This window comes from Eretmochelys imbricata, chromosome 3 (genome assembly GCF_965152235.1).
Source record: "Eretmochelys imbricata isolate rEreImb1 chromosome 3, rEreImb1.hap1, whole genome shotgun sequence".
Lineage (NCBI taxonomy): Eukaryota > Metazoa > Chordata > Testudines > Cheloniidae > Eretmochelys > Eretmochelys imbricata.
This window is the reverse complement of record NC_135574.1, coordinates 24,332,884-24,354,325: the sequence shown is the minus strand read 5'-3', so window position 1 is coordinate 24,354,325 and position 21,442 is coordinate 24,332,884. Positions and strand designations below refer to the sequence as shown.

General features: G+C 42.3%; 1 protein-coding gene across 3 annotated transcripts in view; it reads right to left on the bottom strand.

Moving 5' to 3' along the window:
- The window catches only part of SMC6 (structural maintenance of chromosomes 6), an 83,785-nt gene continuing 62,343 nt past the window's right edge, over positions 1 to 21,442 (bottom strand). For all 3 annotated transcript variants that reach the window (XM_077812498.1, XM_077812500.1, XM_077812499.1), the window contains 4 exons: positions 10,562 to 10,667; positions 8,806 to 8,958; positions 7,041 to 7,138; positions 1 to 3,274 (listed from right to left, as the gene is read on the bottom strand). In XM_077812498.1, coding sequence (XP_077668624.1) covers positions 3,166 to 3,274; positions 7,041 to 7,138; positions 8,806 to 8,958; positions 10,562 to 10,667 — 466 coding nt within the window. In that variant the 3' untranslated portion in view covers positions 1 to 3,165. The remainder of the gene's footprint in view (positions 3,275 to 7,040; positions 7,139 to 8,805; positions 8,959 to 10,561; positions 10,668 to 21,442) is intronic.

Sequence of the window (21,442 nt, the reverse complement as noted above, 5' to 3'; positions counted from 1 at the left end):
CAGATTCTTAAAAAACAGAACTTTATTATAAAGAAAAAAAGTAAAAGAAGCACCTCTGTAAAATCAGGATGGAAGGTAATTTTACTGGGTAATCAGATTCAAAACACAGAGGATTCCCCTCTAGGCAAAACTTTAAAGTTACCAAAAAAAAACAAAACAGGGATGAACCTCCCCCTTAGCACAGGGAAAATTCACAAGCTAAAAACAAAAGAATTTAACACGAGTTGCCTTATTTAATTACTCTTTTTGCTATATTGAGACTCATTTTAGGATGATTTTAGAAGGAGTTTTCTGACCTGATGCTTCTCTGCTTCCCCAGAGAACACACAAACAAAGAACACAAAGCAAGCCTTCCCCCCGTCCCCAGATTTGAAAGTATCTTCTTCCCCATTGGTCCTTTTGGTCAGGTGCCAACCAGATTATTTGAGCTTCTTAACCCTTTACAGGTAAGGAGGAATTCAAGGCTACCCTTAGCTGTATGGTTATGACACAGGTCTAGGATGGGCCTGAGCCCGCCATTGGCTTATGGTATTAGGAAATACCAGGAATAGAAACCCTTGGCCTTCAGCTCCTGAGGAACCTCTTCCACTGCTCCTAGTGACAGGAGCGAGTGTACCTCCTGTATCAGGAGTTGCTCATGAAAAGGGTCCCTGAAGAGGGATGGGGAAAGGGGGTGGAAGGGTGGGAGTGCAGAGAACTGGAGGGAGTATCCCCTCTCTACCATACGGAGCACCCAGATGTCCAATTGATTCAGGCCCACACAGGGTAGAAAGGAGATAGTCAGGACAAAAAAGGTAAGGTGAGTTGGATTCAGTCCAAGTTCTGTTGCATCATCCTCGTTCGCACCTTCAAAAGGCCTGCTTCTGGTTTGGATGGGCCAGAGCCCTGGCCTGAGGACAGCTGCAGCCTCTTCATGCTGCTCCTGTTTCTTCTCTATGAGCCGTCCTCCGTTGGTAGAACCGTGGAGGAGGTTGCAGCCTAAAATGCCTCCGCTGAGTGGCATGGATGTGGAGGCCCAGCGATCTGAAGGTGGCTTTCAAGTCTTTTAGGCTATGTAGCCTTTTAGCCATCTTTTTGGAAAATAGAGTCACACCCTCAAAGGGGAGATCCTGAATGGTCTGCTGGACTTCCTATGGCAGACCTGATACCTGGAGCCAGGAATCCTCTTTTCTGGCAATCCTGGTAGATATAACCCAAGTGGCCACATCAGCCCCATCCAGAGTGGCCTGCAATGAAGCTCGGGAAATGAGCTTGCTCTTCTCCACCAGGGCTGAGAATTCAGCACAGGAGTCTTGCAGCAGCAGCTCTGTGAACTTTGCCATTCCCCCACATGTACTGTAGCAGTACCTGCTGACAATGGCCTGCTGATTAGAAACACAAAGCTGCAAGCGCCAGTGGAGTAGACCTTTCTACCAAAAAAGTCGAGTCGTTTCACCTCCTGATTCTTTGGGGAGGGGCCTTGGTAGCCCTAGCGCTCGTGTTGATTAGTAATGCCCACGACCAGGGAATCTGATGGAGCCCTCTCCATCCTCCTTTTCTTCTGCAGAACCAGTAATTGAGACCAGTGCCTGCCTGCGGCATGTGATCCGCGAGTGGAGCCATGATGGTGACAAGAATCCTTGTCTTTACTCTGCACTGATCCCCATTCCGACAGTGCCGGGGCACTGCTTACCGAGGAGGAGATACTTGGTACCAAGTCTGCCGACTCAGGGTTGGACTAGGGCCGGAGTGCCGCTTCCATTAGTAGGATCTTCAGGTGCTGAACTCTCTCTTTCAGTGTCCTGGGGCAAAACCCTCTGCAGTTCCTGCAGCGATCCTTTTGATGGCTCTCCCCCAAACACTTCAAACATGAAGTGTGAGGATTGCTTCTGGGCAGGAGACCGCGGCATCCCTAGGAGACCGCGGCATCCCTAGCACTGGGATAGCACTGGAGGGGAAACCCCTCCAAAGGAAACTTAAGAACTAAGTAAAGTACCTACTAACTACTTAACACTAACTACAGAACTAATGAGAACTATATACAGACTGCCAAATGCGCTTGTCACGACAACAGCAAGGGGAAGTTCCACCTAACTGTCACTGGCAGTAAGAAGGAACTGAGGGGGTTGCCGGTCGGTAGGGCTCTATATTGAGCGCCAGGATGGCACCATTCTAGGGGGTGCCCGAACCAACTCGATGGATACCGCTGGGGAAAAATATTCCGGCTGCTGTGCACTTGCACGTGCACACCTGACTGGAACTGACATGAACAAGCACTCAAAGAAGAACCTATTGTTTTGTTACACTTTCATTTATAAGTGGTTCTGTTCTTAAATATATCAAGGCAAAATACTGCAGGTGATATTTCCACAGCTAAATATGTAAACACAGTTAATATACTCAAAACAAATCTCAGATACTGCCTGATAGCAAAATGATCCTGTCCTGGATAGACTGAACAGCAAAATCCAGTCTTGAAAATTTAGTATATTTTACGTCACATTTTAAAACCTTCTTGAGCAGTGCTGAACAATATAAACTTAGCAGAATTTAAGTGTACTTGGACACTTTTTATTTTTAAAACATTACTACTTATATCAGTTTTTAAAGTTTTTTAAATGATTTTTCTCCAGCATAATTACACAAAATATATTTCAATTTTTCAGAAAAACCAAAAGAGTATATTTTATGTTTTAATCTCCAGCAGTTGGCAGTTTAAAAAAAAGTTAATCAAAATGAACATTTTCATTTAATTTTTTCCAGTGAACCAAACTGATTTTTTTTTAAACTAAATTCTAGTTTTACTAAAATTACACACTTCATTTACATTTTCATTACACAAACTATTTCTCTATAAATATAAAGGAGTTGTCTCCTGTACTAGAAATATCCTTCAACTGAATTCTCTTAACCTGCAATAAGAAGCAAGTATGGGTTTGTCTACACAGGCTGTGGAGTGAATTACGTTAGGGAAATTTTAATGTGTACCAGCAGGGTATACACAGACCAATTAGTGTGCAACACGCTGGTATGCTTTAGAAATCCTACCCCCATAGTGCACACTGCTGCACCATGTGTGTAAAAAAGCCCTTAGTAATCTTACAGACATATAAATTATATACATTTATACTATAAAAACCTGAACATTAGGGATAGCATATTAATGTGTCAAAGTATTTATTAATTTTAGTCTTCTTCCTCTTCTTGATGTCTACGTTGAAAATTCAGCGTTGTTTGTCCTCTTTCAGGATCTTGCATTCGGAGGATCCGAATAAGGCCACTTGTAGGTAGGGAACTAGAAACAAAACACACAATTTAAATTATGACCCTTGCGAATGAGTTAATGTTTCTGCCAATTTGACTCTCCATTACCTGTTTGCCTTACATGACAGCAATTTTTCTTTGATCATATGAAACAGAAAATGGAGTGAAATACTGGCGCTACTGAAGTGAATAGCGAAGTTTCCACTGACTTCAATATGTCCAGGATGTTAACCCCTGGCCTTTACGAGCTGTGAACTCTATATATTTTATGCAACAATACCACTTTTATTCCAACCCCAAAATTTTAAAATCTAGACTGTATAAATTATACAAATTGAGTTTTAAACTGAAAGCACCAACTCCAAGAGAAATAAAATTAGTGCTCAAACACCCCTTAAAGTTTACATTTACCTTAGATCCTGATGCGACAAACACACACTCAACCCAAGTGTAGTTATGCACATATGTGTATGCAGGATCCAGGCTTTAAATTGTGGCAACAAAATAGCTTAACTGTACTTTCTTTGCACTTTTGTTTCCATTATATTAGTGTTCCTCCATATTAATACTGCAATTAAATGCATATACTTTAACAAAATGTAAAATTTGACTTCATAATACTTCACTTAAATGTATGAAACCGTATAGCTAGAATACGATCAAATGGTGAAGTCCAACATTCCTAACTAAATATAGCTTCATAAATTATTCAGAAAGGTATTAGCTTTTTAAAAATATTATGATAGAATATAATTCTATTCTGCTCCTAAATTAATAAGACATTCATAAAAAAACTAAATTTCAACATAAAGGCTTTAATTCCATCCATATCTTCTGGTGACTTCTTGATGGTTCACATTCCATATTCAAAAAAGTTATTAGCATTAATGCCTTTATTAATACTAGCTTTGATTTTTTATGATGTGATTTTACTTATTCTAAATATTGATTATCCATGGAAAAAGAGTCCCCTATATTTATGGAAAAAACCCATAAAACAACCACAAACCTTCCCTGTTATGTCAACATTTTTCTTATAGCTACCTAGTTTGATTAGATTAAGTTTGTGATCTCCTTAGATATACAGTACCGTATTTCCTTTTCCTGGGTTATAACATTACCATGTTGACTTACACTAACTTATCTTGAGCTGGGTTTGTGGGGACTTTAATTGTGCTCTTAAATCCTAAATGCCTTTAAAAAAAAACCCAACCCAAATGCTTGATAGAATAGCTATGATACATCTATAGCAAACTTGCTCTGTGTTCCACCTCAGGCACATTCTTGTGATAAAAACATTCCCTGGTTTTTTAAGTTATGTAACATTTATTTCTGCTCACATTATTCAGAGCGACAGACACTAAGACTAGCATCAATTGTATTTCATATCATATCCTACTCTCCATTTTCCAAAGTAGGAATTTTTTTTTTTTTTAATAACCATGTCCAGTATATATTTAATCATTAGTTTTCCAGTAACTTAAGTATGCTATCCTCATCTTCAGGGACAGATTGTGCTTCACCTCACATAGCTGCATAGATTAAGGGGAGATGGTGCAAGCAGTATTCCACACCTGTCTCTTGGGTCCTTGCAAAAGGGCCAGGCACAAAACCAGATCCTCATGGTTCATGAGCATAAGGAGAGACATCTTTATTGGCACCAGTGTAGCTAGTAAACATCAAATGAGGAGGGGCTTGTAATCAATCTACCCTCCTGACTGATCTGATTGAAGCCAGGAGGGTGCTCTAATAGAAAGCTCAAAAGGAACTTCTAGATGTTTAATGATCATCAAGCTCAAACCTACAGACTCTCAGAGGTGGAGATACAACAGCCATTCTTTCCTAAACTATTTTACATAAGGATGCATGAAAACAGATCACTGAAAAGCAAACCTGTCGACTCACTTAGACATAACAGCATTTCTGAGACACCATGGCACAAAAATAATAAGTAATTCCTGGCCATCAAACTATATAGTACTCCTGGGGGAATTCTGCACCAAAATATTTTAAAATTCTGCACATAATATTTTAAAATTCTGCACATAATATTTGTCAAAATAACACTACATAATTACACCAGTTTCAATTATTTTGGTAATTTGTTCCAAAATACCTGTCAGCAAGTATGTCTGTAACAATACAGACACACAAAAATTCCCCCAGTAGTAGAGAGTTAATGAAACCCCTATGACAACCCAGTTCCTGTTTCTCTAGTCCCTTCCCCACCCCTCCAGAGTTCAGCTGGGGGGCCAGACATCCACAACCCTTCTCCGGCAGAACCCAGCCACGGGGGCCTCCCTAACCAATACATCCAAACAACCTTTCCCCCTCCACGCCTGAGCCTCCCCAGGGCCCGGATACCCACACCCCGTTACACTCCCAGAGCCAGCTGCAGACCTGCCCCTGATATCCACACCGCCTTCCCCCCCTCAAAGCCCAGCCACAGAGCCCGTCCCCCCCAACACCCACACACCCTCCGCCCCAGAGCCGAGCTGCAGAGCCCCCTGTTGCCCACACACCCTCCCTCCCCGTGAGAACCCAGCCCTGGGGACCCCCCTGCCCAGATACCCCTCTCCCTCCCGCAGAGCCTAGGGATTCAGAGGGAGAAACAGCCTGATGCTCAGTGCCAGGCTTGCACAGTTTCCTGTATTCCTCAGGGCATGCTGGGAATTGCAGCTGCTCCCTCCCCCCAGCAGTGTCTTCTGGGAGCTGGGCTCTGCCAGGTCCAGCAGCCCCTAGTGGCAGCAAGCAGTACCGCAGCCCATTTCTGTGGGGGAAAGGAATTTGTGCACGCACAATGTTAATTTCTGCAAAATTCTGCATTGCGCATTGGCGCAGAATTTCCCCAGGGAGTAAATATAGGGAAGAAACCTGGTCACCAAGGTGGAGGAATACTACAGTTGCACTGGCTATCAAATGAAAATTTCTAAGGACAGAATATGTGTAGCTACAAAATCCAGTCCATAATATTAACAATAGTAGGGGCGAATTAACAGCTTCTGAATGAGTCAGAATGTTGCAGGAGATGAGAAAAGCAACAAAATCTACTAAAATAATGAGAGAGAACAATAGAGAACAATTACTCCAGATAAAATGGTTTACTGTAACAGTAAAACAGCTTGGAGAAAGTCTGATATCTTAAGCAAATTACTTCTTGGAATAGTTTCTTCTGGAGCAAACAGAGGAGAGATGACTTTGAATTAATTTTAAGTAACACGGGAAGTGGTTCAGAGAGCTAATGTAGGGAAGACAATAAGGCGACATCTACACTATAAGCGTGGGGCCTGATTCCCAGCTTGTGTAGACATACTAGTGCTAGATCTCCGCTGAGCCTGCATGCTAAAGTCGGAGCGTAGCTGTAGTAGCACAGGCAGCACCAGCCCAGACGGGCAGCTCCAGCTATGTACCCGCAGGGTTTGCCCTCGGGGCAGCGAGCACAGTGCCGCTGCTGCTGCTACCCATGCTACCACAGCTACACTGCTATTTTTAGTGTACTGGCTCCGATGAGAGTTCGTGTATGTCTATGTGACCTGGGAAGCACACCCTCTCTCATAGTGAAGACGTACCTTAAATAAGATATCTTGAAACTTGAAATCGTTGAAGGAGAATGGAGTAGGGAAGCGAACAAATACTAAAAATCCCCAATTCATCATGGTGGCCATTTAAGAATGCTTTTGATGCTGATATCCTAGGCATATATACTGTGAAAAAAGTCTACTGCCTTCTTTCTTACGTATCTATTTAACATTTCTAGTGCACTTTTTGAGCTAGGAAATTTCAGGAAAAATGATTACCTCATGCTCTGTGGGGTGAGCAAAATGAATTGTCGATGACGTTGAGAATCTGCCATCTTGAGCATCATGTCCATTGCAATTCTTCTATTAACCATGTCCTAAGAACAGAGGATTGACCAGTTACTGATATTTAGAATATATTTTTATTGTCTTGCATTTCTGTACAGACAAGCTATTAATATAAACATCTGCAAAAACTTAATTAAGTTTGGAGATATTTTGCTAACACAATTATTTAATTAACTAACTAAAACATGTACATTGAAATTCCATCAAAAAAAAAAATCTACATCAAGAGAACATGAAGGTTACAGTCAAGCACTGAAATTCAAGAAGCGAATAGAGGCTGTGTGCCTGTCATTACCACTATCCCTTTGCATATGTGTATTATGATACAGCCTTCAATTACATACTCAACATACGATATCTTAATACATCATACCTTTTTCTACTACTTTGGATACGTGCAGCCCTTATGTTACCATACACCACTCAGCATATGCTTAAGAGTGCTTGGTAGTCACTTATATACAACATGCACAATGTACAAAGCACAGACTCCTACAATGACCTGCCTCCCCTTTGCTGTCAATTACACAAATGGACCATACAAAGATGTAGAAAAACATGCATGTATATCGTATTTGAAAACCAGAATATGACCATGAAATTAAAGACTGTATTGTAATGCACATGCGCAGTGGCGTTGTTACCTATTCTGTCCTGATCACTTCACCGTGCAACCTTAAAAGTTCTCTCAACAAAGTTTCTCACTGGAATTTTCTAGATTTGTTTGTTTTTAGGACAATGTTCAAAGAACAACTGAATTACATCACAAAAACCCCAAATCGGGTAGGAAGTTGGCATTTATGTTTGAGGTACATACACTGCAGAGTGTCTGTATCCTCCCTGTCCAGATTCATGATATTTTGTAAAACCAATGTATACAATGCATCTATCATGCAAGGTCTTGAAGCCATAAATGCCCATCCTCAACATAATCCATGATCATGTTCTGGTCAGAGAGGTAATCAGCTATAACAGAGGAAAGATGAATGGCAACCACTTGGCTCGCCACTGACAAATTGAACACACACTACAAAGCCGTCTGCCTGATCTCCACAGAGACATCCTTTGGTAGGAAGATGCTGTACAGGGTTTTCCTATATACATTCTTTATAAATCAAGTAAGAAGATAGGAGTGTGTATTGCTATTTTGATACTAATTCATCGGTGTTTCAATAGCTTTGGAAGAACTCTGGTGTATAAGCGTGGAGAGGGATGTAAACCTACCTCACGTTTCCAAGAAGCAACACGGAGCTAAACTGCTACACTTCTTCTACCAGTGAAGGCAAAACTATACACTGATGAAGTGAGGGCATGAGCTAGGACCAGAGTTTTCTTAGCAGACCTCTGAGGAAACTCAGCAATGTTATGTGGACAGTTATGGACTGGGGAAAATGTTAAGATCCAGAAAAGCAAGTTATGTGGAAGTTATATTTCTGAGTTATCTCATGAACTCGACATATATTTTAAAGTAGTCAGACTTATTTACACAGACAAGCGCCTTATTTCTGGTTACCAACTTGGAAAACGAGAGAGTAAAGTTAATGTATTCTCTAATTAGCATTATGGAGGGAAAATGTTAGTAGGTTCACAACCAAAATTAACTACCACAGTCTTTCAACTTTCCAATGATCTCCACTTAATTACTTTGGTAGTTTATCCAGCAAAACTGGAAGATGTAGCTGAAATTTACACTTACCATGAAGACATCAAATTCATCCAAGCATCTGAAAGGAGATTCAGCAATGGACCATAGAGAAAGAATGAAACAAACTGTTGAAAAAGAACGTTCACCTCCTGATAGAGATCTCATGTCATTTAGAGCAGCCTTGTTTATATCTCCAGGCTGGACCTTGAATTAAGTTAAGACATTCATTTAATTAGTAGATCATGATTGATACTTGCATAAGAAGAATAGCGTAATTTTTTCATACAAGATTTAAGTTTACAAATATTAAACAACATGAAAATCTATCTATAAAATGTAGCGACACAGTAAGTTTGTATACTTCAGTGTAAATGTGTCTCAATGAAACTAAAATAGTTCAATCACACACAATTTTGTAAGGGGTAGTTGCAAGTCAACTGTCCCACGGCTTTGCCCAAATAAAAATGGAACAGATTTAATTTAAACCAATAACTCAGCCTGTGACTTGTTTAATTCTCCATTTTTATAACTAATTTATTTGAGCATAAGCTTTCGTGAGCTACAGCTCAAGCTCACGAAAGCTTATGCTCAAATAAATTGGTTAGTCTCTAAGTTGCCACAAGTCCTCCTTTTCTTTTTGCGAATACAGACTAACACGGCTGTTACTCTGAAACCTATTTTTATAACTGTTAACCTCATCACCCAGTGTAGTTATGTTTCTGTCAAACCCCAATGATCTTAGAACTGCAGCTAATTGTATCACTACTGGTGTTTTAACAAGGAATAGCCCCTCTGTATGAATACATGAAACAGGGTAAACAGTTCTGTGTTCCTTGGATTACAGTGACACCTTGTGGTATCTATCTATATTTTTTTACTGGTATTCTGAAGTGCTTGAAAAAAAATAAAAAAGTTGTTTTAATTAAAGATATTGTAACAAAATATACTGGTAAACATAAAATCTGTTTGCTGGTAAAAATTTTAAACAAAGTGTATTGTATAATTTGTTTCTTCCTTTTTTACTCCACAATATGTCAACAGGACAGAAATCAAGCCAAGATGGACCCAAAAGAGGGACTTGATGCATCTGAGCCTCAGAAATAATGAATTGCCTTGTTTGTTTGTTTTGTTTAAAGATAGTGTTTGTATGTTGCAAGAATTTAAAATGCTATGCAAGTTTTGTACCTTATCTCATATTTCTCCCATCTAGAGAAAAACATTTTGATCACAAGTAATTTCTATGATTTTTTTAAAAAAATTATAATTGGACTTCAACTGTTCAAGGGTCTGAAAAATTGTGCAAGTCTAGTTAGAGAAACTAACCACACTAAGGTGGGAGGACATCAAATGATTTACTAATTGTAAATATCAGGTGGAATTTACTGGACACCATGACTTCTCTTGTTTTCATTTTCTAATCATTATTTGAAAAGTTAGAATGCAAGTCTGAAACAATGCTGACCAATTATACATTTACTACATCTTCACATTTTAAATTTACATTTAGGTATCTATTCTTGTAACAGCTCATCTGTTCATCTTGTTTTTTTCCTGCATCTCCATCCTCTGACAGGATAATCAATTCACACTAACTGTAATGTCAGATGGAGAACAGAAAATAGTAAAGTAAGTTGACAGAAACCAGATATTTTATTTTCATGCAAAAAATCTGCATTAGTAAATGCCAAGTAACTGAATACAAAAAGGTACCGGAACAGATTTTTTTAAGGGTTAAAATTCCACCGACGTTTAACATCAAACATAACTTTTGGTAAGGTATTAATAAAGAAAATACACAGTGACTTACTGTTATTGAAAGTGTTTCATTCTTGTGGTCAAAACTCATTTTTCCAGAGTAAGATCGCTGACATAATAAGAAGTCAAAATAGAACTTGCATCGTAAAGTAAGGCACCTTTTTGGATAAATTGTGCAAATAAACATCAGATCAGTGATCTTTAAAAATAATATACATAAAAAGGTGAACAGATTTAGAGTCGAAGATCCCACATCAAAAATGAAAGAGTGGAATCTTAATCAACATTTAATTACTGCTTCATTTTAATAATAGAATACATAACACACAACAATACCTTTGTTCTATGTGTTAAGGTTGCAGCTATAACATACCTAATAGAACCACAAAAACAAGGAAATAAATCAAAATATCTAAAAGCACATACCCCTTCTACTCCTCTACCCAGACACACATACACCCCATTACTAAAACACTCAACAACTTAGTTTTACTTTAGTATGGATGGGAGCCATCTAGCACCAACTTCCCAGACTTACTCCCACTACTTTCCATTCTTCACAGTTCTGGGGGAAAAAACACATTCACTCAATGTTTGGAGAAAGGTTTGCTGGAATGTTGGCATTTCTATTGGGGCAAAGTTGAAGTTGAGATGCTTTGTGTGGTACAGTGGTTATTTTAGTTGTGAAGTGTGGATAGAGGAGTAGAAAGTATGAACTGCTAGAGGCCTTAACTTTTCATTGCTTGCTTTAGCGGTTTTGCATTGGATGTAAAATCTACGACTTTAACTCACACACACCATAGTGCTTTTGTCTATTAATTTCCCACTTTAACATTTTAGATTAAGAAAGGCTCTCCAATGCAGCAATGGCTACGTTTATGAATAACAATATCTGCTCCTGACCCAGAAAGGCACTTTCATGAAGAGCCTAGTATTTGTCAAAGTTCCTGTTGCTTTGTCATAGATCCTATTTTCTGTTGGTTCAGGAGAGGAACTCTTAAGCCAGCTGAACAGTTTGACAAAGAACAGGATCTTTGAAATTGATAGTGGTTGCTTTCATGCAGTCCAGGAGCTCCTGTGCTGGCTGCATGATTTCACAAAGAACGAGATCCTTGACACAGTATTAACTGCTTTATCAAAGAGGCTGCTGCAGTTTTATGGAGCTCCTAGTTTTCAATAAACCAGCAGCTATTGCACAGAGGATCCTGGTCATCGTGAAAGCTGTTCAGCCATAAGTGTGTCATAAGAGGGCCTTTCTTTGAGAAACCAGCAGCTACATGATAATTATAAATCTTGATCTCCCCCTGGCTAACTTGCGCAAAAGACCACTCATGGGGGCGGGGGTGTTTACAAAATATTTTAACAACTCCAGAGAACCCAACAAACCAGCACTATGTACATTTTTTTTACTTTCTATAATTTGACATTTTGAAGCCAAAAAATGAGATTGAGAATGTGAACTTATTTGGGGGACAAAATTAACTCATTTTCTTGAAAATCCTCAGAAAATGCAAGCTTTAATCAGAAATTATACACTAAAATTTGGGACAGATGCACTGTCTTTGAGGTTGAACTCCCATTTTAAGAGCACAACACAATGCAGCCTTAGCTGTGATGTCTCAATGGCTCCACCATAACATATATTAGAAAAGTTAAATCCACTTCTGGAGATCAACACCAAGTAGGTATTTACTGCACAGCATCTTAAGCTAGTTTTTTAAAAGCAATAATTTAAATTTTAGTTATATACTGCAATTAACTTGTTACTCTACAGCCAATACCCAAAAGCCACTGGAGATGTAGAAAGGGGAAGGATCTACAGCTTTTTTGTTAAAATATATTATCTCCCCACTCTACAAAAGCTCCACTTCACAATTCCTTCAAGAAAGAACAGTTATTTACCTTACAGTAAGTATGGTTCTCTGAGATGTGTTGTTCACATGAATTCCACTCTTGGTGTGCATGAACCCCATGTGCAGAAGATCATATTCTTTCGGCCAGCAGTGTCTGCTGGGGCTGGACCTCCATACTAAATGCTCTCACCCCAGGGAATAAAGGACAGAGCAGACCCATCTGACCCTCAGTTCCCTCACAATACAGAATTCCAGAGAAGTAGGACTTCATAGAAGCAGGGAAGGAGGGCACATTGTGGAATCTATCTGCACAACACATCTTTAAGAAACACAGGAAGTGTACAGTAGAAAGTGTAAGTGATTTTCCACATGGATTCCACTCTCTTTGACTAAGAATAAGTTATCTATTTGCTTGGAGGTAGGTAGTTGAAACCTACTTAAACAATGAGTGCAGGGAAGCCCTACCAAACTGGGCATCCGATTTGGAAGCCTTTACCAAAGAATAGGTTCCTGTGAACGTGAAGACTGAGCTTTACAGAGCTAGTCTATATATTTCCAGAATAGGAACATTCTTCACAGGCAGAAGAAGCTGCTGGAATGAGCTCTAATGTGGCTAAGGTGGATCTAACCTGGGTAACTCATAACATGTCCTTATGCAAACGGAGATCCACTTGAATTATCTTGGAGAGGATAGTTCCTGACCCCTTAGCTCTCTTTGGAAAGGCCATAATCAGTCTAGTGCATTCTTGAATGGTTTTGTCCTGGCAGTGTAAAAAGACAACAGATAACAAGAAGTGTATGAAGTTTAGTTTCTCCCAAGGTCGAAGGAGTCTTGGGGAAGAAAACTGATAGATATGAATTGGTTGATGGGGATTTCTGAAACAACTTTGGGTATGAGGGGGGCTGAGAGTATCAAACTTTCCTTATCAAACACAGTGAAAACTGCCATGAAGGCCTGAATATCACCTACCCTTGGAGCTAAGGAAGCACAGAAGGCTTCATTGAGAGGTGGCAAAGGAAGGACCCAACAATGCCATAAATACTACACTGAGGTCCCAAGAGGGAGGGGGCTCCCAGACTAAAAATAAAATGTTTAGGGAATTTTACCACAGTGTCACAGACAGGTCATGGGCAGCCAGATCTAGTAGTTCGAACCAAAGTCCAAAGTCATGAGACAGGAGTCAAGAGTTGGCTGGGTCAGAAGTAGGAGACAAACTAGAAATCAGAACCAAAAGTCTGGAACCAGAGTCGGGTTGGGATACCGGTGGGTCAGAGGCAGGAGACAAACTGGAGGTCAGAAACCACATCTTAGATGCCAGGAAATCAAGCCAGAGAAGCAGGAACAGGAATAAGTAGTGGGCAGCAGGAAGTACAAGGCACACAGTCCAGAACAGGATGGAGCCCCATTGTTTGACAGCTTCCAGTTCCTGCTGCTGTATCTTACGTAGTGCCAGCAGGCCAATCAGACCTCAGGGACAGAGCCTCACACCAGTTTCAGAGCTATTAGATAGTCCAACACTACTGAAATGGGTATTGTCAAGGGAGACCACTGTTGCTGAAAAGCTCAAATAGAAAACTTCTTCCACTTTGCTTTATAAATCAGTCTGGTTGAGGCTCTCTTACTTAGGAGCAGAATGTACTGAACATCAGCCGAAAGTCTTCTTTCAGTGGGCACCATCCAGCCAGCATTCAGGCTACCAGATGAAGCAATGCTGGGTTCAGGTGCAGGATTTGACCATTTTTCTGTCAGGGTCAGCAGGTAAAGTAATTGGTGGTTCCTGAAACATTCCTCGGATCTGAATACCAGAACAGTCTGGGCCCATGCTGAGGCTATCATCACCACCATCCCTGAACCTTGCTTCATTTTTCTTAGAACCCTCTGGATCATGAGGATCAGTGGAATGGCATCCATGATTTCTGGGATGAGAAAGCCATCCATCAGGGAACCTGGGCTGGAACGCTTTGTGGGAAAAAAAGTTTGATACTTGTTTTGGCTTGTGGCAAACAGATCTTTAACTGGGAACTCCGCACCTGCAAAAGATGTTCTGCAAGACTGCGTATTTTAACCGACCTCTTGCGATTATCTGAGAGCCGTCTGCCGAGTTGATCTGCCAAGATGTTCTGAAGGCTGGGAAGTTGCAGGGCTCCAGAGATAATTGTACTGAGTTGGTCATCTGTTACGGTGATCTCCCCAAATCAGCCAGTCATTGAGGTATGGGTAGACCTGATGTCTTTGCCACCTTAGATGAGTTGCCACATATAACAAATACTTTGTGAATATCTGTGGTACTGTGGAAAGTCCAAAGAGCAGGATGCCTTATTGATAGTGAGAAGTTCCCACCAGGAATCGGAGTTATTGCCTGTGAGTTGGATAAACGGACATGTAGAAATATGCATCTTACAGGTTGAGAGCCATGAACCAGTCTTGAGGCTTTAACAAAGGAATTACGAAGGTCAGAGTTGTCATTCTGAACTTGAAACAGCAGATGAATGTATTGATATAGGAAAGGTCCAGGGTGGGTAACCAAACCCCTACCTTCTTTGGGGGATGAGAAAACAATGGGAATAAAATCCCTTGTCCCTGAACTCTAAGGGCACCTCCTCCACTGCTCCAAGTTGTAGAAATGAATCTTCTTGTTTTAGTAGTATCTCACAAGAAGAGTCAGAGAAAGAGAGAAAGAAAAAGAAAAAAAAGAAAAAGGATGGAATCGGATAGAATACCCCTTCTTTATAGTTTCCAGGACCCACTGCTCTCAGGTGATCCAAGTCCAGACTTCCTGAAAATAAGAGGCGGGTGCCAAAGGGAGGGCAGAAAGAGAAAGGTTCTCATACAATTCTGTCAGGCTCTCAGTTGCATCAAACCTACTGTCTGGTGGAAGATCCAGACTGTGGAGTGGAAGATTAATTAGGGATATCTTCGGTGCAACCTCTGACAGAATCCTCACTGGAGTTCATTTCTGACTCCCATTGTGCTACCCACCCAAGGAGGGGAAGGCGGGTTGGGTGATGGCTCTCTGCTGTGTTCAGATGAGGAAAAGGAGTAAATTCCTCCAAGAGAGGAGTCATTTTATTCAGAGTCTTCTATGGGGATATCAGAGATATATCAAATTAAGGAAGTACCAATAATTCAGTAATTAGTGGCTTAGATCTCACTACTCTGAACCTCTCTCTCTATTGGGCCCACAGTTAAGTTTATATGATTTTTGTACTGAGATAGCCGCTACCAAGGAACATAGTTCCAAGGTTACAAATACAGAGATGGTAGGTACTGGGTCTCTGGGTACTGAGACACCCAGTACAGAGATTGGTGCTGAAGGGACAGTAACCAAAAGAAAGAAAGTCCACACATTCAGTGAGTACCACAAGCACTTTCTAACTAATCAGTACCAGGGCTCCCGAAGAGGTCTGGTCAGGCTTTTGGCCAAGATAAGTCAGAAGTCTGACGACTTCTGTCTTGGCTCACTAGGCATTAGACAATGTGATATGCACTTGCTCCACTTCTCCATATTGGAAGAGAAGGTTCAAGGTCTGGAGAAACAAGTATCAACCCTGCATTGCATAAGAGAAACTGAAGATTTCCTGGCAGACGTCAGGACATGCTTCTACGGACACAACATACTGAAGATTCAGAGCAGGCTGTGCAGCGGGGACAGGAGGACGGTGAAGAAATTTGGCAGCATGTGACCTCCAGAAGAAGAAAGGGGAGCATCCATGTACCAGCAATGCAGATACAGGTAAGCAACCGTTTTCATGTTCTCTCCACAGGTACTAATGCGGAGAATGGACTAGATGATACATCTGAGGGAAGGGAACAGAAGGAGACTCCGCCAATTGGAAGGCATGAGATGCACTGTCCTAGGGATGGGGGTTCCACGGCCACCGCTCCCAAGAGAAGGAGGTGGGTGGTGGTGGTCGGGGACTCTCTCCTCAGGGGGAGTGAGTCATCTATCTGCTGTCCCAACCGGGAAAACCGAGAAGTCTGCTGCTTGCCAGGAGTTAGGATTGACGATGTGACAGAGAGACTGCCGAGACTCATCAAGCCCTCGGATCGCTACCCCTTCCTGCTTCTCCATGTGGGCACCAATAATACTGCCAAGAATGACCTTGAGCGGATCACTGCAGACTACGTGGCTCTGGGAAGAAGGATAAACGAGTCTGAGGCACAAGTGGTGTTCTCGTCCATCCTCCCCGTGGAAGGAAAAGGCCTGGGTAGAGACCGTTGAATCGTGGAAGTCAACGAATGGCTACGCAGGTGGTGTCGGAGAGAAGGCTTTGGATTCTTTGACTATGGGATGGTGTTCCAAGAAGGAGGCATGCTAGGCAGAGATGGGCTCCACCTAACGAAGACTGGGAAGAGCATCTTTGCAAGCAAGCTGGCTAACCTATCGAGGAGGGCTTTAAACTAGGTTTAAAGGGGGAAGGAAACCAAAGCCCTGAGGTAAGTGGGGACGTGGGATACCGGGAGGAAGCATGAGCAAGAGAGCGCGAGACAGGAGAGCTTCTGCCTCATACTGAGAAAGAGAGATGATCAGCGAGTTATCTCAAGTGCCTATACACAAATGCAAGAAGCCTGGGAAACAAGCAGGGAGAACTGGAAGTCCTGGCACAGTCAAGGAATTATGATGTGGTTGGAATAAGAGACTTGGTGGGATAACTCACATGACTGGAGTACTGTCATGGATGGATATAAAACTGTTCAGGGAGGACAGGCAGGGCAGAAAAGGTGGGAGAGTTGCACTGTATGTAAGAGAGCAGTAGGACTGCTCAGAGCTCCGGTATGAAACTGCAGAAAAACCTGAGTGTCTCTGGATTAAGTTTAGAAGTGTGAGCAACAAGGGTGATGTCGTGGTGGGAGTCTGCTATAAACCACCAGACCAGGGGCATGAGGTGGACGAGGCTTTCTTTCAGCAACTAATGGAAGTTACTAGATCGCAGGCCCTGGTTCTCATGGGAGACTTCAATCACCCTGATATCTGCTGGGAGAGCAATACAGCAGTGCACAGACAACCCAGGAACCTTTTGGAAAGTGTAGGGGACAATTTCCTGGTGCAAGTGCTGGAGGAACCAACCAGGGGCAGAGCTCTTCTTGACCTGCTGCTCACAAACCGGGAAGAATTAGTAGGGGAAACAAAAGTGGATGGGAACCTGGGAGGGAGGGACCATGAGATGGTCAAGTTAAGGATCCTGACACAGGGAAGAAAGGAAAGCAGCAGAATACAGACCCTGGACTTCAGAAAAGCAGACTTTGACAACCTCAGGAAACTGATGGACAGGATCCCCTGGGAGAACAACATAAGGGGAAAAGGAGTCCAGGAGAGCTGGCTGTATTTTAAAGAACCTTTATTGACATTACAGGGACAAACCATCCTGATGCATAGAAAGAATAGTAAATATGGCAGGCGACCAGCTTGGCTAAACAGTGAAATCCTTGCTGATCTTAAACACAAAAAAGAAGCTTACAAGAAGTGGAAGATTGGACAAATGATCCGGGAGGAGTATAAAAATGTTGCTCAGGCATGCAGGAGAGAAATCAGGAAGGCCAAATCACACTTGGAGGTGCAGCTAGCAAGATGTGTTAAGAGTAACAAGAAGGGTTTCTTCAGGTATGTTAACAACAGGAAGAAAGGCAAGGAAAATGTGAGCCCCTTACTGAATGAGGGAGGCAATCTAGTGACAGAGGATTTGGAAAAAGCTAATATACTCAATGCTTTTTTTGCCTCTGTCTTCACAAACAAGGTCAGCTCCCAGACTATTGCACTGGGCAGCACAGCATGGGGAGGAGGTGACCAGCCCTCTGTGGAGAAAGAAGTGGTTCGGGACTATTTACAAAAGCTGGACGAGCACAAGTCCATGGGGCTGGATGTGCTGCATCCGAGAGTGCTAAAGGAGTTGGCAGCTGTGATTGCAGAGCCATTGGCCATTATCTTTGAAAACTCATGGCGATCCGGGGAAGTCCCGGACGACAGGAAAAAGGCTAATGTAGTGCCCATCTTTAAAAAAGGGAAGAAGGAGGATCCTGGGAACTACAGGCCAGCCAGCCTCACCTCAGTCCCTTGAAAAATCATGGAGCAGGTCCTCAAGGAATCAGTTCTGAAGCACTTGGAGGAGAGGAAAGTGATCAGGCAAAGTCAGCATGGATTCACCAAGGGCAAGTCATGCCTGACTAATCTAATTGCCTTTTATAACGAGATAAGTGGCTCTGTGGATGCGGGGCAAGCAGTGGACGTGTTGTTCCTTGACTTTAGCAAAGCTTTTGACATGGTCTCCCACAGTATTCTTGTCAGCAAGTTAAAGTAGTATGGGATGGACGAATGGACTATAAGGTGGATAGAAAGCTGGCTAGATTGTCAGGCTCAACAGGTAGCGATCAATGGCTCCATGTCTAGTTGGAAGCTGGTATCAAGTGGAGTGCCCCAAGGGTCGGTCCTCAGGCCGGTTTTGTTCAATATCTTCATTAATGATCTGGAGGATGGTGTGGATTGCACTCTCAGCAAATTTGCGGATGATACTAAACTGGGAGGAGTGGTAGATACGCTGGAGGGGAGGGATAGGATACAGAAGGACCTAGACAAATTGGAGGATTGGGCCAAAAGAAATCTGATGAGGTTCAATAAGGATAAGTGCAGGGTCCTGCACTTAGGATGGAAGAATCCAATGCACCGCTACAGACTAGGGACCGAATGGCTAGGCAGCAGTTATGCGGAAAAGGACCTAGGGGTGACAGTGGACAAGAAGCTGGATATGAGTCAGCAGTGTGCCCTTGTTGCCAAGAAGGCCAATGGCATTTTGGGATGTATAAGTAGGGGCATAGCGAGCAGATCGAGGGACGTGATCGTTCCCCTCTATTCGACACTGGTGAGGCCTCATCTGGAGTACTGTGTCCAGTTTTGGGCCCCACACTACAAGAAGGATGTGGATAAACTGGAGAGAGTCCAGCGAAGGGCAACAAAAATGATTAGGGGTCTAGAACACATGACTTATGAGGAGAGGCTGAGGGAGCTGGGATTGTTTAGCCTGCAGAAGAGAAGAATGAGGGGGGATTTGATAGCTGCTTTCAACTACCTGAAAGGGGGTTCCAAAGAGGATGGCTCTAGACTGTTCTCAACGGTAGCAGATGACAGAACGAGGAGTAATGGTTTCAAGTTGCACTTGGGGAGGTTTAGGTTGGATATTAGGAAAACCTTTTTCACTAGGAGGGTGGTGAAACGCTGGAATGCGTTATCTAGGGAGGTGGTGGAATCTCCTTCCTTCTAAGTTATTAAGGTCAGGCTTGACAAAGCCCTGGCTGGGATGATTTAGTTGGGGATTGGTATTGCTTTGAGCAGGGGGTTGGACTAGATGACCTCCTGAGGTCCCTTCCAACCCTGGTATTCTATGATTCTCTCTAGAGCAACGTTCCATTTGGCCCATCAGTGAACAGTGACCCTGGAACGGCTGTGGATGTCTAGGGCCTCTTGGAATTGGTCCAAGATCTTGGGGTGAAATATTGGCTCATCAGGACACTAATGGAGAGAGACTGACTAGATGAGTGTAGTACAGCAATGATATTCTTCTGTGTCTGTGGCTTGCATTGAGCTTTTTTGTAGAAACAACTTCAGGCATGCTTCTCTAGCTTTCTGAATTCATTTAAAGAAGGAGCGACATAAGGAACTTCACTTGGGGATAAGTCCCTCTCACCTAGGTAGAGCAGGCATGGGGAGTGCCAGTCATTAATTAGCAAAGCTTCACATGAGGGGCAGATCCTGGAGCTTTAGCTTCTCCCATGCTGTTACCATCTCTGTACAGCAGAGCAAGTTTAGTCTAGCTGAAAATTTATCTCAGAAAAATAACCTGAATACAGATGTGACTAATGAGAGACCTGGGAAGTACAAGGAGTTCAAATGATTATATTAAAATGTGCCATTCAGGCCTGGATTTTGAGACAATAAGAGTTAAGTGGGTTTCCTGAGGAATCCCTACAGAGTGATTAATGTAAATTGCATAACCATGGTTATGCAATAAATAAATAAATAAATAAATAAACAAACAAACAAACAAAACCAAATTGAGGTTACTTACTTCTAACTCTAAGTTCTTTGATGTGTGGTCCCTATCTGTATTCTACATGTGGGAACACATACCATGAGCCTGAAACTGGAATATCTTGCAAGTAGTGTCCATTAGTTTGTACCTCTGCCCTGGAATTCCTAATGCTCAGCACTGCGGATATAATGTGGGGTGTGGACTGACTGCCTCTCCAGTTCCTACTCTACCATGAATCCAATCATGATCTGAAACAGAGCGGAAGAGGACTGCTCTAAATAAAATAATAAAGTAAGTATCAAGAAAGAAAAAAGATTAAGCTAAAGAGGTAGCAAGCTGCATAGATAGCCAATGACACAGCAATGCTCCGTCTCAAGCTGCAGGTGTCTGAGAAGGAACTGGTCTGTCCCCTCCCTATATACTCTCATGCCAGAGCACAAGGGTGTCTATGGCGCAGGCATGGATCTGCAGACACTACTGACAAAAATCTCAGTTGAGCTGTGAGCACCCCCTGGCACATTGGAAAGTTGGAGCCTGTAGCTCCACCCTGGAGTTGGTGCCTATATAAGGAGCCGCATAGTAACTTCTGAAGCCAGAGGTTGGCTGCCCCTGTACTAGCACATGTCAGAGAAGAAGATGGACGCTGCAGAGGTTCTCTCTTGCTGCCATGGGTGGTAAGAAGGAACTGAGGGATGATTGGGCCCGTTCTGCCCTTTATGCCCGAAAGCATTTATGGCACAGGCACATCCCCAACCAACACCGCAGGCCAAAAGAATCCAACCTCACGTGCATGGGGCATATGCACACAAAAAGTGGAATCCACGTGGACAATCACTCTAAGAAGAATGAGTCAATGCCACAATATCCCACACAGAAGAGAGGGCTGCTAGAAAACAGTAGCTTCTAATTTTGAAGCCATATTCTAACCCCAGGTGCGCATTCAATAGCATATTTTTATTTCTGAACTCTCAGCAATAAAGAACCCATTTGCAAGTTGAACAACATATAAGCAAAGCCTTTTGGTAACATCCAGTACATAGAACTCTCTCCTGGAATTA